Below are 15918 nucleotides of genomic sequence, written 5' to 3' on the forward strand. Positions count from 1 at the left end.
TTAACATAGTTAGTGATCATCCTTGTTTGTTATAGTATGAGGGACATGTCAAAATGCAATGAAATTTTAATTTCTGATTGACTACCATTGTGGCTAACTGAAAAGTAATTCCAAATTTAAATTTAAACATACAGAAAATGAAGCTAAGTAATAAAATTATTTTCAGAAATAAATCTTTCAATGTTTTTATCATATTTGATAGCAGCTTTTTTTTATTGGTTACAAAACCTAAGCCCATATACAAAATTAGGAACACGTTTAGATGCCTCTTTTGAAAGAACGTTTTAGTTTTTTTAACTGAGTTTAAAAAAAATAAAAACAATGCAATTTTAAAACACTGTTTTGAAAACTTAAAAGTGCAGCAATATACTTAGTTTCCTTTATCTACGAAATGGTGCAATTCCAATTCAAAACTGGTAAGGTCACAACAAATTGAATCAAGCAAATGCATACATATGTCTGCACTACTTGATGCTAATGTTCACTTAAATGTTAGTTTGCACTTAAAACATCAGAGGAAATAGGAATCATCACAGTAGAGGCCCAATTTTAATCTCAATGTGTGCAACATTTAAAAGGTAACTGTCAGTTAAGTATAGAGAGTGGAAGAAACTAAACTGGAAGGGGGACAATTCACAATATCAAGAAGATTTGGACTTTCAGGGTTTCACCGAAGTTTGTGACCTTAATTTGCTTTGACTTTGTTATTCCTACTTTTAGTGAACACCACACAGTTTCAAAAATTTAGACAACAGTGTTTGAACAGGATGCAGTTACCATATGAAGCTTCAACTCAAAATCTGGGTAAAGAAAAAAAGGCACAATGAACTTCAACTCAATTTTATGTGCACAAGAGTTGAAAAATCTGAGCCACCTTAAAGAGAAATTGATTCTAAAATTTATAAAACCTATAAATAATCAGAGGCCAAACCACTATATTAAAACAGATTCTCTAGCAAGTAAAAATCTTGCAGTTTAAACATACGCTTGTATCCACTTAAGATACAAGACAAAACTCACTCTTTAAAGTGGCTCCACCTTGGCAGATACATATATTTGTAATGAATGCACACCTGCTATGTGTTGTTTATCAGTGAAAACACCCCAGCTGATTCACAAAGCTCTGATGGCAGCTATCTCATCTTCATCACAGTAAATACACCCCCTGTCCAATAACTAACTTAAGTTTAGATTTTCTAACCCTTCACATCAATGCATTGGGAAATTATACCCAGTAAACAAGAGCAACAAAACCATTTCTGTGACAGCAAAAATTTAGTTTAAAAAATTTCAAATCCACATCCGTTCATTAATAAATGGGTCAGACAATTTACCAAAAGCAATGACATATTAAAGCCAGATTTTGCAGAATTAAAGATCACTGAAAATCAGGCTTATGTTAAATAGCTGCAGATTATTCCTCTACCCAGATCCCTCTTTGAATCTTTTAATATGTGCAGATGCTTTTAGAATAGGATCTGAATGAACTTTTCCAATACTCAAAGAATGAAGTCTTATAACACTTCTAAGTAGTTGCTGGTTTGTTGCCAACCACATTATCAAAAGCACTGGTTACTAAGTAAAAAATGTTTTTAAGACTAAATTACAGTAAACATGAAAGCTCCACAGTTTAAACCCAATATAAATCAACCATATCCAATTATCAAATTAAAACAAAATATATTAACTCCTGAAAGCTGAAAGCAAGATTTTTTTTTTCAAAAAAAATCACTGAGTACTTCAGACTTTTGCTATTTTTAAAATGTAGTTTTGTTTTTTGCATTTGTGTTTATTTTTTATTTGTTGTCAGGGACTCTTGCTTTCAACTTAAACAGAAGTTCAAGTCTGTAACAGGTTGCAGCTCAGGTAAAATACCATGCACAGCATTTGATTACTTCAAAACAGCAGGAACACACAGGCTGAAGTGAGTGGTCAAATAGGGCTTGCTGTTCTCAAAAATTAGGTATAATGGCAAAAGCATTACCATCGATATCTAAAGTTCTCCAACCCTGGCTTCTGAGGCAGATAATAAACACATCAATTACTGGTAGATGAAGTACAGTTTTTTTTTTTAACTTATCTGTTTAATCAATAACCAAGTTTCTTGTTTTTAAGTTACTTTTTTGTGTGTCAGTTCCACCAATGAAAAGCATTTGGCTTGTAATTTAAAATCTATTCTTCCACATAAAGAATATGAAAATATGTTTGTGGAGGACAATGATGGAGGCTCAGATCACACTGCACCTCTTTAGTCTTCCAACGTGAATATGCATCATACCAAAGTGTCTTGATCCACAGTGCACCATTTTCCAAAGGAATATCAGTGGGCAGCTGACATGCCACCACTATGGAATATTCTAAACTGGAGACTGCAGTTGTCAGCAGGTGGCACCAGGGAACGGGGAAAATAGGATAGTTGAGATTGTTAAGGAGAATTCTAAAACAGTTCAGGAAATCATGCATATGCATTTACAGTCCATGTGAGAGTGACTTTTGGCAACTGCAAAGTGACTGAGACATGGCTTGCTTTAGAAGCATTGAAACGAAGAGGCATGTGTGTTGGGAGCCTTTTGTTGCTGTTGTTCTTGTCATTTGGTAGCCATCTGGTGGTGCTTCATATTGAATGTGAGAAAGATGCTGCACTCAGTTGACCTTAAAAATTAAATTCTTTTGTTTGTAGGTTGGCTGTTGGGTCAAAATTGTAAGTACCTCCTTGTGTTGCTTCAGGAATGAGGCTAGGATCTTCATCAATCTATGAAAAGGAAAAACAATATTATTATATTATAGTACTATATGTGAGGATAAATTTTTTTTTTTTTTTTACCTTTTAGGAGAGAATTCTGTATGAATTACTTTAATCGCCTAAAAATATTTGGGTAGGGCTAGGAATGTGGCTTAGTGGTAGAGTGCTTGCCTAGCATGCAGGAAGCCCTTGGTTAGATTCCTCAATACCACATAAAAAGAAAAAGTGGCAGTGTAGCCCAAGTGGGAGAGTGCTAGGCTTGAGCAAAAAAAGCTCAGGGACAGTGACTAGGCCCAGGAGATCAAGCCCCAGGACTGACACGTGTGTGTGTGTGTGTGTGTGTGTGTGTGTGTGTGTGTGTGTACTTATTTATATTTGGGTAAATCAAATAATAACTTTATTGGGAAATGTGGTAATTTTAAATAGAATGTGCACTTAAAAACTGCCCATTCTTCTTAAAAAAATTATTATCTGAACATCATTTCTTTCTTTCCAGTTAACAGATTATAGATGCAACAAAAATTGTTTTATGATTTTGTTTCATGATGTAATTTTGGTCAAGCCAAGCACTGATGAGGGTTTTGTTTTTTGCCAGTCCTGGGGCTTAGACTCAGGGCCTGAGCACTGTCCCTGGCTACTTTTTGCTCAAGGCCAGCACTCTGCCACTTGAGCCACAGCGCCACCTCTGGCCTTTTCTATCTATGTGGTACTGAGGAATCGAACCCAGGCCTTCATGTATAAGAGGGGAGCTCTCCTGCCACTAGGCCATATTCCCAGCAAGCCAAGCACTGATGGCTCAGCCTGTAATCCTAGCTACTTGGGAGGCTTAGATCTTGAGGATCATGGTTCAGAGCTAGCCTAGGCAGCAAAAAAATCTCAGGGAGAACACACAGACCCCAAACCCAAGCCCAGTACCAGTACAAAAACAAAACAAAAAACCAAGCAATAAAACATATATATAATCTTTAACAAAATATTTAAAAGAAGAGGTTGGTGGTGTTCCTAACAGACATGCAGAAAAAACTTAAATCATATTAATAAAGGGGAAACTCCATATATTTATAATACACATACATTTTAATTTACATGCAGACATACCATAGTTTAATATACTTACATCATCACCAGAGAAATATTGATCTATGATTTCAAATGCTAATTTATATATGTCTTCATTTTCATGTTGTTGCAAAACTTCAATTTTTTCCAAACCTGATAAAAATCAAAGTAATTAATGAGATACTCATCATAACTGTGTTTGTTCCAATTATGGAAAATCCCTATGGATCTCAGCGCATGCCTCCACCCATTCAAAGATGACATAAGTCCATGGGACTCTTCTCTTCAATTAATCACGAAATAGAGCGTTGGCTAAAGTAACAGAACACCAGCCTTGAGTGAAAAAGCTAAAGAACAGAGTTCCGGCCCTGAGTGCAAGCCCTACTATCCCCCCCCCGCCCAAAAAAAAAAAAACAACAAACAACAACTAATCTCTAAGAAGGTGATCTTCACAATCAGAATTAATGTTTTCAGAAAAATCTTCTTAGAATGTTAAGATAGCAAACAAAGAACAGCAATGTATTGTCATTTAATAACAATGTACTCTATTAATTTTCTTTCTAATCAATTGACTTTAGAGGAACTAGTATTTTAAGAGTGCCAAATTTCAATGTTCCATTACTTTTCTACAATCAATATACTCTTACCTCCACATTCTTCTATTATTTCAGCTATTGTGCTTGCTTCATCTCCAGCCATTATCAGAATGTTTTTTAGACCATCTAGAACCACCTGAACCACTTGAGAATCTTTTACTGACAGTAAATTACAGAATGGTGGTATTACATTCTGTTGTACAAGGTACTCAACCTACAGAACAAAAGAAAGGAATTATTTTCATTTAAATAATTACCTTCTCCCCAAGAAGAATACAGCATAGCGATTAAAAACAATCAGTAATTCATAAATGTAAGAAAGTAGTGTACTTTCCAAAATAATAATCCTAACAGTTAATATATTTTCAAACTCACTTGATCTTTTCTGCCACTTATCGTTAAGTTGCTAATTGCCCAAGCAGCTTCTTTCTGGGTTCCAAAGTCCCCCTGAAGGTAAAAAAAAAAAGAAAAAATGATCTTTATGCAAAAAGTCTCAGTTAAAACAGATTCAGGGGTAATGACTCATAATATAACTGACCTTAGCAAGCTGATGAATAATCATAGGGATTAATCCAGCATCTATTACAGCTTGAACTTGTTGCTGGTTGCCTGCTGTTATGTTGGATAGGAACCATACTGCTTCCTATAATTGAACAAAATTAAGCACTTTTATTTGAAAAACTGCAAGTTTAATGTTTTTATGTTTAAAAAATTGCATGTATCACCTGACTTGTGCTAAAGTAATGTCTAAAAAGCAATTTGGTTATATAAGATCTCTCCTTTTAATAAGGTTACAAGAAAACTTTTTTATTCATAATACTTGCGCCACATTAACCTAGCATTAATCTATTAAAAAATACACAAGCCTTCTGTAAAGCTTGGCATAATTAGGCAATGGTGACAAAGCAACAAAAGATATCAAAATCCTTATTAAGTAGAGCTTACATTTCTGTGCATTAGTTCCCTCTAAAAAAACAAGCAGAAGTTTACAGTGGCTCACTACTGCAAACCTAACTACTTAGGAGGCTAAGAGTGGGAGAATTGAAGTTTGAGGCCAGCCTGGGCAAAAAAAGCTCTCAAGACACTAGCAGCAAGGAACATAAAACAGAAGGGCTGTGATTTAGGCTGGCCCAGACAAGAACTGAGACCCTCACTCAAAACTAAGCAGACTATAAAAAGGGTTGAAAGTGTAGCTCCAGTGGTAGACCATCTCACTAGCAAGTATAAAACCCTGAGTTCAAATCTTAGTATCACCAGAAATAAACAGAGCTTGCTATTAGAGGCTGATTTCTGGAGGAGCCAGATTTGAAGCCAGCCAGGTGATAAGTCCATGAGACTCCATCTCCAATCAATCAGCAAAAAAGCTGGGTTAGGCTGGGAATATAGCCTAGTGGCAAGAGTGTGTGCCTCATATACATAAAGCCCAGGGTTCGATTCTCCAGCACCACATATATAGAAAATGGCCAGAAGTGGCACTGTGGCTCAAGTGGTAGAGTGCTAGCCTTGAGTAAAAAGAAGCCAGGGGCAGTGCTCAGGCCCTGAGTCCAAGTGCCAGAACTGGCTTAAAAAAAAAGAAAAGAAAAAAGCTGTGTTAGACACATGGCTCCAGTGGCAGTGGCAGCCATAAATAAGCAAGCTAAAGAGCATACCAACCTGAACAGAAGGCCCTAAGCTCAAACTCCATCAGCAAAGTAAAATAAAAAAGGGGAAAGCCAGGTGCTGTTGATTCATACCCATAATCCCAGCTACTCAGGAAGCCGAGCCAAGATTGACCCAGGGAACAGAGTTCCAAACCAGCTCAGATAGAAAAGCCCTTAAGGCTAAGACATTCCATCCCCAAAATAACCAGCCAAAAAAACAGGTACTGGTGTCTCACGCTTGTAATCCTAGCTACTCAGGAGGCTGAGATACGAGGATTGTGGATTTTCAGAGCCAGTCCAGGCAGAAGTCTGTGAGGTTCATCTCCAATTAATAAGCAGCAAATAGGAGGTGGTAGCATAGCACCCTTAAGTGGAAAAAGCCAAGCAAAAGCATAAGGCCATAAGTTCAAGCCCCAGTACTAGCACATATATGTGTATATATACACCAGGAAAAAGCTGGACTGGAGGTGTAGCTCTGGTAGTAGAGTGCCAGCACAAAGCCTCCAAGTTCAAACTCTAGTACAAGCAGGAGTGGAGAGAAGAGGTAGAGCAAAAAAGAGCCAGAGGTGAAGCTCAGCATCTGAATGCCTGCCTAGCCAAGTATAGGTTTTGAATTTAAGAAACAGTAAATTAAAACTACTATGGGACACTACTTCACACCAACTAGAATGGCCACAATAATACTGTAATGGAAAATTGATGCTAGGGAGTTAAATTGCTGGTGGAAATGTAAAACTGTGTAGACACTGGAAAAAACTAATAGTTCTTCCAAAACCTACCATTACCATAACCCAGCAATTCCTAGCTATATATACATTATATTCTAGTGTTCATTACATCATTACTCATAACTGCCAAAAGGTGAAAACAACCCTGTAAAAAGGAATGAAGTTCTGATACTACCAAATGGAAAACACACTATGTGAACTAGGACATGAAAAGACTTAAGTACCTAAATTACACAAGGCATAACAAATTTGTATATCAAGCTTGAAATCTGAAAGAGAACAATTTTATGATATCTGAATTGAGGCACTCAATTTTAAGATAATGCATCAGCTGGGCACTGGTAGTTCATGCCTGTAATCCTAGCTACTCAAGAGGCTGAGAGCTGAAGATCATGGTTTGAAGCAAACATGGGGAAGGAAAGTCTGTGAGATTCTTATCTTCAAGTAACTACACAAAAAGCCAAAAGTGGAGCTGTGGCTCAAGTGGTATAGCATTAACCTTGAGCAAAAGAAAATCAAAGACAGTGCCCAGGCCCTAAATTTAAGCCCCAAGATTGGCACACACACAAAAAAAGATTATGCTTAAAAGCCCGTACCAAGCCAGGTGCTGGTGTCTTATACCTGTACCCCTACCTACTCAGGAGGCTGAGATGTGAGGATTGTGGTTCGAAGCCAGCTCAGGCAGAAAAGTCCCCTCAAAAAATTTTATTTATTTTATTTTATTTTATTTTTTTTGCCAGTCCTGGGCCTTGGACTCAGGGCCTGAGCACTGTCCCTGGCTTCCTTTTGCTCAAGGAAAGCACTCTGCCACTTGAGCCACAGCACCACTTCTGGCCGTTTTCCATATATGTGGTACTGGGGAATTGAACCCAGGGCTTCATGTACACAAGGCAGGCTCTCTTGCCACTAGGCCATATTCCCAGACCCCCTCAAAATTTTTATCTCCAATAAACTACTCAAAAAAGCCAGAAATGGTGCTGTGGCTTAAGTGGTAAAGCCTAGCTTTGAGCACCCACAGGCTCAGGGACAGTACCCAGGTTATAAATTCAAGCCCCAGGATGGGCCAAAAATAAAAAACACCCTACCTAAGACTATACTTTCAGGGATCATTTCTATAGTATGTTACTAGAGAAAAATACCCCCAAACAAAAATGACAACAATAAACTCAGCCTCTCTCATGGGGAATTTTATATGTTCTTTTGCCTAATAACTATTAATTTAATGGTTGTTGCTACTACTCAATCAATAAAACCAAAGTAGTCTAATCTTTTCTTACTTTTTGATGAGCAGAAAAAGTACTAATAAGAAACAATTAAAAGTTGAAACAAATCAATTACAGATTTATTTCAAACAATTCTCATTTTAACTCTAGTAGTTTTAAAGAAACACACAGGAATTCATGAAGCAACAGAAAAAAGGGGACAGGTTAAGAAGAATACATACAAAGTGAGGACCATTACATGCCTTACCTTATTTATTTTCTCTTTTGGGTGTGATAAGAGATTTGGGAAGTGTGACAGGACATCACAATTGAGAACAACCTGGGTCTGTTCATCAGTGCCAGTCACTATATTGCCAACTGCTCTGAGTGCTGCAGTCTGGGTGGAGATAAAACGTTTTTCTATCAGTTGTTTTTTTTTTATAATAAAACAAATTCTGTGTTTTTCACAGTCATGGGAAAATGTATAAAATGTAAAAGGCAAATGATAAACATGTGTTTCACTTTCCTGGACAAAGCAATAAGTAAATTCAGTAATTCTGAATTTTAAACCCAAGTCTTCTGCGAAGAAATGGAAGTTCATGGAGACAAGGGGAAAAAAAGTTAAGGAGATTCAACCTCTATATATCACCTTTATAATAACAACTTAAAAAATTTAATAAAAAGAGACTCAAAAAATAAAAGCATATTAAAATAAATATGATAAAGTTGTATTTTCTTAACGTTATTTTTATCCTTTACTAAATTGGTAGCATAGAAAGATTTTTTTTTTTTGGCCAGTCCTGGGGCTTGGACACAGGGCCTGAGCACTGTCCCTGGCTTCTTTTTGCTCAAGGCTAGCACTCTGCCGCTTGAGCCACAGCGCCACTTCTGGCCATTTTCTGTATATGTGGTGCTGGGGAATTGAACCCACGGCCTCATGTATAGGAGGCAAGCACTCTTGCCACTAGGCCATATCCCCAGCCCCTAGAAAGATTTTTTTAAAGGCCTGAAACAGGCCTACATTTTCAATTCCAGAAATGTGATGAGCAGATTTAACAGCACCTACCTAATAAGAGCAGGAAACAAAGGATACATAGTTAGAAGGCTACTATAATTATTTGGGGGACAGAAAATAAGTCTGAAACAAAATCGGTGACTCTCAACAAGGACAGACAGATTTGAAAGCTCTATAAAAACTGAAAGGGAGCCCAACGTATGATACTGTAACCTCTCTGTACATCAGTTTGATAATAAAAATTTGAGAAAAAAAAAACTGAAAGGGATTGCTAACAGAATGAAAAATGAGAAGAGCCTAGACCAAGCTGTCCACTGAAAGGGGTACAGTAGGTAGAGGAGTAAGTTTGTAAGAAAAGATGATCAATTTCCATTTTGTTTGGCTGAAATGACAATAAAAGGCTTCTTACCATTTCTTTTTCTTTTTTTTGGCCAGTCCTGGGGCTTGGACTCAGGGCCTGAGCACTGTCCCTGGCTTCCTTTTGCTCAAGGCCAGCACTCTGCCACTTGAGCCACAGCGCCACTTCTGGCCATTTTCTGTATATGTAGTGCTGGGGAATCGAACCCAGGGCCTCATGTATACGAGGCAAGCACTCTTGCCACTAGGCAATGTTCTTGGTGGATATCTCTAAGAGGCAATGTTCTTGGTGGATATCTCTAAGAGGCCAAGAACAACTAGCTGAAACTCATCAGAAAATGTCTATAAGTAAAAAATGTGGACATCAACAAAATCAGGCTCAGGAAATTAGCTGTTGCTAGTAGACTTAACTAAAACTTCATTGACTAAGCTATTAATGTATCAAAAATAATTGCATAATACTGAGGAAAAACTAAAATTACTTACTTGGACTTTCACTTCCTGATGGCTCAGAAGGGGCACAAGGAATGGCACAACACCTGAATCAATAACCATCTGGATCTGTTCATTACCTCCATCTGTCAAGTATGACAGCGCCCAAACAGTGTCTACAAGGATCTACAGGAAATAAAGAGAATAATTTATTGGCTTGTCTTCATAAGACTCACAACATATCTCAAGAGTAGTGGCAGAAAAAGTAACCCAATTTTATGTTTTAGCTTGATGGCAAGGATGTTTGTGAGTAATGTGGTAATGGAAGGTACTTCTCCATTCCAACCCCTTAATCACTCTTCACCATCAGAAGACACAGAAGTCTGGGATACTTCTACTTAAGTTCTGAATTTATGTGTCAGATGGATAAATTTGAAATAAGATAGAAAAGTAATTGTTTAGCCCTCAAAATTTGATACTGAATAATTAAATGAAATACTCATATACATTATAAGGCCAATACACTATGTTGCTTTAAATCTAGAAGACAAATTAAGAATCTTTTTACTCTAGTGGTTTTCAACTTTTTTCAGCAGTGTAATATTTCAGACTAAAACAAGAAGCATGACCATGACTTGGTATTTTAACTTTTGGGGGAAAAAAAAACTGTTAAACTTACTTTTAAGACACACTACCAAATAAAAAATATGCCCTTGCTGGAGGTGTGGCATAGTAATAAAGTACCAGCCTTAAGCAAAAAAAAATGAGCAAGAGCATGAGGTCCTAAATTCAAATCAAGTACCAGCAACAACAACAACAAAATCCACAGATTCCAACGACATTTTCTACATCATAAACTTTATTCATCTAACAGATGACCAGGGAAATATTAATGAAGGACTGATAATAAACATTTAATAAATTAAAAGTGTATTAGATGAAGGACTAATACAAACCTGGGGATAGAGTGAAAAATAATTTGTGAATGTTCTGGAAAAATACAAACACTGTAACATCAAAAAGGGAAGGATAAAAGTTGTGCTAAAGAGCTCAGCACATCTATCACTCTATTCAGCAGTGAGATGGTCATCTTGCAGAATGTCTCTCTATAGCTGTTTTGAGGGTGGAACTGCTACCATCTATTCCAGCAGTAATGAGTAATAAGATTTACACAGAAACCAAAGTCTTATAATCTAATCCCCAAATGAGCAGACTACAACTGAAAATAACTTGTCATGCTAAGAACCAGGAAAATCTTAACACAAACGACTGTCAACAGAAGCTAATACTGAGATAAATCTCTGACAGGTACTGAACAAGGACTTTAAAGTACCAACTACAAAAATGTTTCCATGAGCAAGTATGAACATGTTTGAGACAAAGAGAAAAGTTTAAAAAAGAACAATATGATGGTCGGTGGGAAAGCTGGGTGTGTGGGGGGAGACCAATGAACTCAAAGTTACAACAATAGCAAGAAAATATGATATATCACACAATGGAATTTTACTCACTCATTAGAAAAAAATATTGTGCCATTTGTAAAGAAATGGAAACATGTAGAAAAAATTATGTTAAGTGAAGTCAGGCCCAGAGACAAACGATGCGTATTTTCTCTTGTATGTGGAAACTAGATTTAGCTTTATAAAGTTATAAGTAAATGCACTGGGGGGTATGTAAGTGCATACAAATGTATTTAATTGAAATATGATAGATTCAAGGGGAAACTCAAATAATGAAATTCCTTAGAAAGGCAAAGGCAAAATCCAGCAAAATAAACACCAGGAAGTAGGTACTTGAAAGGGGTGAGATGGGGAAAAGTGTAGATGAATAGTGAGAAGAGAGAGAGATTTCAATCAAGATTTCAATGTATATCTTACAAAATTAAAAAGAGGGAAAGGTTAGAGAGGTTAGAGAATTTTGAAAGGGATGACATTGATCAAGATACATTGTATTCATAAATGGCTTTGTTAAATGGCAGTTACTTTGTACAACTACTTAAAGATAATTTTTAAAGTTTAGATCAACAATTTAATCTGAATAAGAGAACAAACAATATTGAGCAGTGAATAGCACTTCAGAAATTTGCAGAAAAGAATAGATCTTTTATTTATATCATCAGAGTTCCTAGATGCAGAGCTAAAAAATACATTCGAAAATAGCAGAAAATGTTCCAAATGAAGGGATAAAGCATGAAACACTAGAATAAGTTCACTGATCACTACAAAGGTAACAGAAAGGAATAAAAAGACCCATTTTAAACTGTAAAAAAAAAAAGTATTGTCAAAAGTTAAAGATAAAGGCAAACAAAACATTAAGCCTCCCAAAATACGAAAAGAAAATTTAAAAAGAGAGAGAAAAAAGAAACTAGGTAGAGAATCAAGCATATAGGTCATTATAGAAAATGTCAGTTGAAAGGAAATACATCAACCTATAGATATAAATGGACTTTCAATTGGTATTCAAAGTGAAACCCCAAACTATGCTTCACACAAGACATTATCAGCCAGGTACCAGTGACTCATGCCTATAACTGTAGCTAGTTGGAAGGCTGAACTCAGGAAGATCATGGTTTGAGGGCAGACTGAACAGAAAAGTTGTGAAACTATCTCCTCTGAGGTAAGGGATGCAGTGATGTGAATTTATGACCCCAGCAACAACAAAAAGCCTAAAGGAGGTGGAATGGGGCTCAGGTGAATACCTAGGCAGGAAATAAGGCTTCATCTCAAATACAATCAGCAGAAACCAAGGCTAGTGGCATAGCAGAAATGGCAAATGGTGAGCCCAGCAAGCTCAATACTCTGAGTTCAAACCCCAGACCCTCTTCCCCATAAAAAAATGACAAACCTAAAACAAAGTAATTTGGGAAGTCTAAAAATAGTGGAAAGCACAAAAATACACCAGTTAACTGATAGAAAGAAAGGGATGTGATTCTGTTAAAAGACAAGTAGAATTTAGGAAAAGCATGACAAAGAAGAAAGGATAATTCATAAAGTTTATAAAGTTAAATGCACAATTACAATGGAGATACAACAGATATAAACACCCTTATCATGGACAATACAACCACATATCAGCACAAGAATTTTGTTAGGTCCAAAGAAGTATCAGTAAATTAATCAGAAATATTACATACAATTCTCAGAAGGCAATAAAAGCAGATATGAATAAAATAAGAACTAAAAAAACCTTTTTCTATATGGAAATTTAATAGACATATTTCACAGGTCTAAATAAAAGGAAAAAGTACATAAAAAACTTCCTATAAAGTTTCTAAACATTATGACATTACTGATCAAACTCCATGGGGTTTATCGAAAACAATGATCAAAGGAAAACTCATAGCCTTAAAAATCTTATTAAGCTTGTCCGAATACATAGAATGTATATGCCAAGAATAAAGTACAATGCAAACTGTGCATCTGTGTTTATATGTGTATATTGGTTACTGTGTATTGATCTTTTAGCTTCCTGTATGCTAGGCAAGTGCTCTACCACTTGGCCATGAGTATCACAGACTTTTCTGCCCAGGATGGCTTTGAACCATGATCCTCAGATCTCAGCCCCCTGGAGTAGCTAGGATTATACTTGTAAACTACTTGTGCCCTGCTACTTCCATCATTTTGCCTGTTAATTAGAGATATGAATCTCTTGGATTTGTCTGCTGGGCTAGCTCTGAAACACAATCCTCAGAACTCAGCCTCCTGAGTGGCTAGGATTATAGGTGTGAACCACTGGCACGCCACATGCTCTAATCATTTTGATCTCTGGGAAGGTCTGTAGACTATGTAATTAAGGTCAATTCAGACCACCTAGCTGACCCTCCAACAAAACTTCTGGACACTGAAGGTTCAGGAACTCCCTTTGTCACCAAAACTTCACACATCACAGATCATTGCTGGAAAATTAAGTGTTGTCTCTATGAGTCTACAGGGAAAGTACAACTAGACATTTACACCTGGCCTTTCCTGAATACCAGTCTATCTGCCTTTTGTCTCTAGCGATTTTAATCTATATCCTTTCTCTGTAATAAGCAAGCATGAATCAAATAGCTTCTTGAGTTCTGTGAGTCCACTTAGCCAATTGTTAAACCCAAAGATGTTATTGGGATTCCCCAATATATTTAGCACCAACTGTCACTATCAGGTGTCAGCACATAATCGATCTGCTAAAACTAGTAAATTACATTTAATACCAAAAGAAAATTAAAGCTAGATTTATTTCAGATATTATTAGCCACTGGAAATTGACTAGTCTTCTCAAGCATGGCTGCATAACTTCAAAATGAGCAAGAAAACCAGATGTTCCAGAATTAATGTGATTGCAAATTAACTTTCTACAACAGACAGAGAGTAAACCAATGTTGACTCTAGTGGCTCATGCCTATAATCCTAGTACTCAGGAGGCTGAGATCTAAGGATCTTGGTTTAAAGCCAGACCATGTAGAAAACCCCATGAGACTCTTATCTCCAATTAATGAGCAAGAAGCCAGAAGTAGAGCTTTGGCTCACATGGTAAAATGCCAGCCTTGAATGGGAGGTTAGGGAAAAGCCAAGTGAGAGTGACTTTGGAGCCTTGTACTGGCAACAAATAACCTCAAAACAACAACAAAAGTACCACAGCAATACTTCCTTATCTGTGAGGAATTCCATGACATATACCACAATCTCAGGTAGATGCTGAAACAGCAGATACTGCTGAATCCTATATATGCTATTTTTTCCTACACATACCTATGGTAGTTTAATTTATAGGTTAGGCACAGTAAGAGATTAACAATAGAAGTAACTATAACAATATATTTATGAATCATTTCTGGAATTTTCCATTTGTTTTCACACTGCAGTTGTCTGCAGATAACTAAAGCATAGGAAAGTAAAACTGTATGGAACTGTTGTCTCTAACAATGAAACAATGTAACTATAATGTAATAGTATTTTTGCTTAATAAGTGATTTAAGCTACAAAACTAATTTATCCTTAATCCCATTTTCAAAAAGAGTAAACAAATACGGCAGTGGTACTCACTAGACACTGTATTAAAAGTGAACTAAACAGGGCTGGGAATGTGGCTTAGTGGTAGAATGCTTGCCTAGCATGCATGAAGCCCTGGGTTTGATTCCTCAGCACCACATAAACAGAAAAAGCCAAAAGTGGCACTGTGGCTCAAGAAGTAGAGGGCTAGCCTTGAGCAAAAAGAAGCCAGGGACAGTGCTCAGGCCCTGAGTCCAAGCCCTAGGACTGGCAAAAAAAAATAAATAAATAAAAGAGGGACCTAAATGACTCGTGGGTGAAGATGGAAGGGAAAAACTGAGAAAGGGTGGCACTGTCCACCTGACTTATATAACTGTAACCCCTCTGTATACCACCTTTATAATGATACTAAAAAATTTTTAAATTCAGTGCTAAAACAAAAAAAATACATACACATTACGGAGGCTGACACATTGATAAAATCTATTGACACTTGTCTAAAAAGCCCTTTTCAGTCCTATCAAGAGTTCATTCCACATCTTAGCTCATGTTTACTTACGTTTATGTCTGTATGATATATGAGGACACATAAAGCTGGCAAGATCTGAGGAAAGAAGATAAATAATAAGTAACACTAGAGTTGATGGATATGACTTTTTAAAAATAAACAATGGTGACAAAAAAAGCAGTAAACACTTTGTAGGGCAAAAAAACCCATTAAATTTGTTTGAATATCAGAAAAATGAAAGGCTGATAAATTAAATCTAAGAAACCAAAAGCCTATTTCAAATGTCCAATCAAAATATTCAAATAAATCTGGCAGAGATTACCTTACAGGAAAACATATGTCTTCAATAACTTTCTTTATGACATAAAGTGTCAAGTGGGAAGAATGGAGATGCAAGTATACAATTATTGCTATTTAAAAAAAAAAACTACTGTCATTGTCTCACTTACCTGATTTAAAATAAAAATACGATTTTTAATGAACTATATGAGCCATCTTTTAAGCTTTCTGTGTGTGCTGTTAGGGTTTAAACTCAGGGCCATGTGTTTGCTAAGCAGGTGATCTACCAGTTTTGTTATGCCTCCAGCCCAAATTAAAGCTTTTGATCTTAGTTTTAATCAAGATATTATAACCAATGAAATATAAGGCTTTGTTGAATTCAAGCCTTA

At 36.4% G+C, this 15918-nt stretch overlaps 1 protein-coding gene and 1 pseudogene across 2 annotated transcripts in view; one reads left to right on the forward strand and one right to left on the reverse strand.

Moving 5' to 3' along the window:
- Positions 1-189: 189 nt before the first annotated feature.
- Positions 190-15918, reverse strand: part of Kpna3 (karyopherin subunit alpha 3) — a 57871-nt gene continuing 42142 nt past the window's right edge. For both annotated transcript variants that reach the window (XM_048341414.1, XM_048341415.1), the window contains exons 10-17: positions 15302-15346; positions 9827-9958; positions 8237-8365; positions 4937-5041; positions 4774-4845; positions 4450-4612; positions 3861-3955; positions 190-2752 (exon numbers count right to left, since the gene is read on the reverse strand). In XM_048341414.1, the coding sequence (XP_048197371.1) occupies positions 2654-2752; positions 3861-3955; positions 4450-4612; positions 4774-4845; positions 4937-5041; positions 8237-8365; positions 9827-9958; positions 15302-15346 (840 nt within the window). In that variant the 3' untranslated portion in view covers positions 190-2653. The remainder of the gene's footprint in view (positions 2753-3860; positions 3956-4449; positions 4613-4773; positions 4846-4936; positions 5042-8236; positions 8366-9826; positions 9959-15301; positions 15347-15918) is intronic.
- LOC125349824 lies at positions 7854-7951 on the forward strand (annotated as a pseudogene).

This window comes from Perognathus longimembris, chromosome 3 (assembly GCF_023159225.1).
Source record: "Perognathus longimembris pacificus isolate PPM17 chromosome 3, ASM2315922v1, whole genome shotgun sequence".
Taxonomy (NCBI): Eukaryota; Metazoa; Chordata; class Mammalia; order Rodentia; family Heteromyidae; genus Perognathus; species Perognathus longimembris.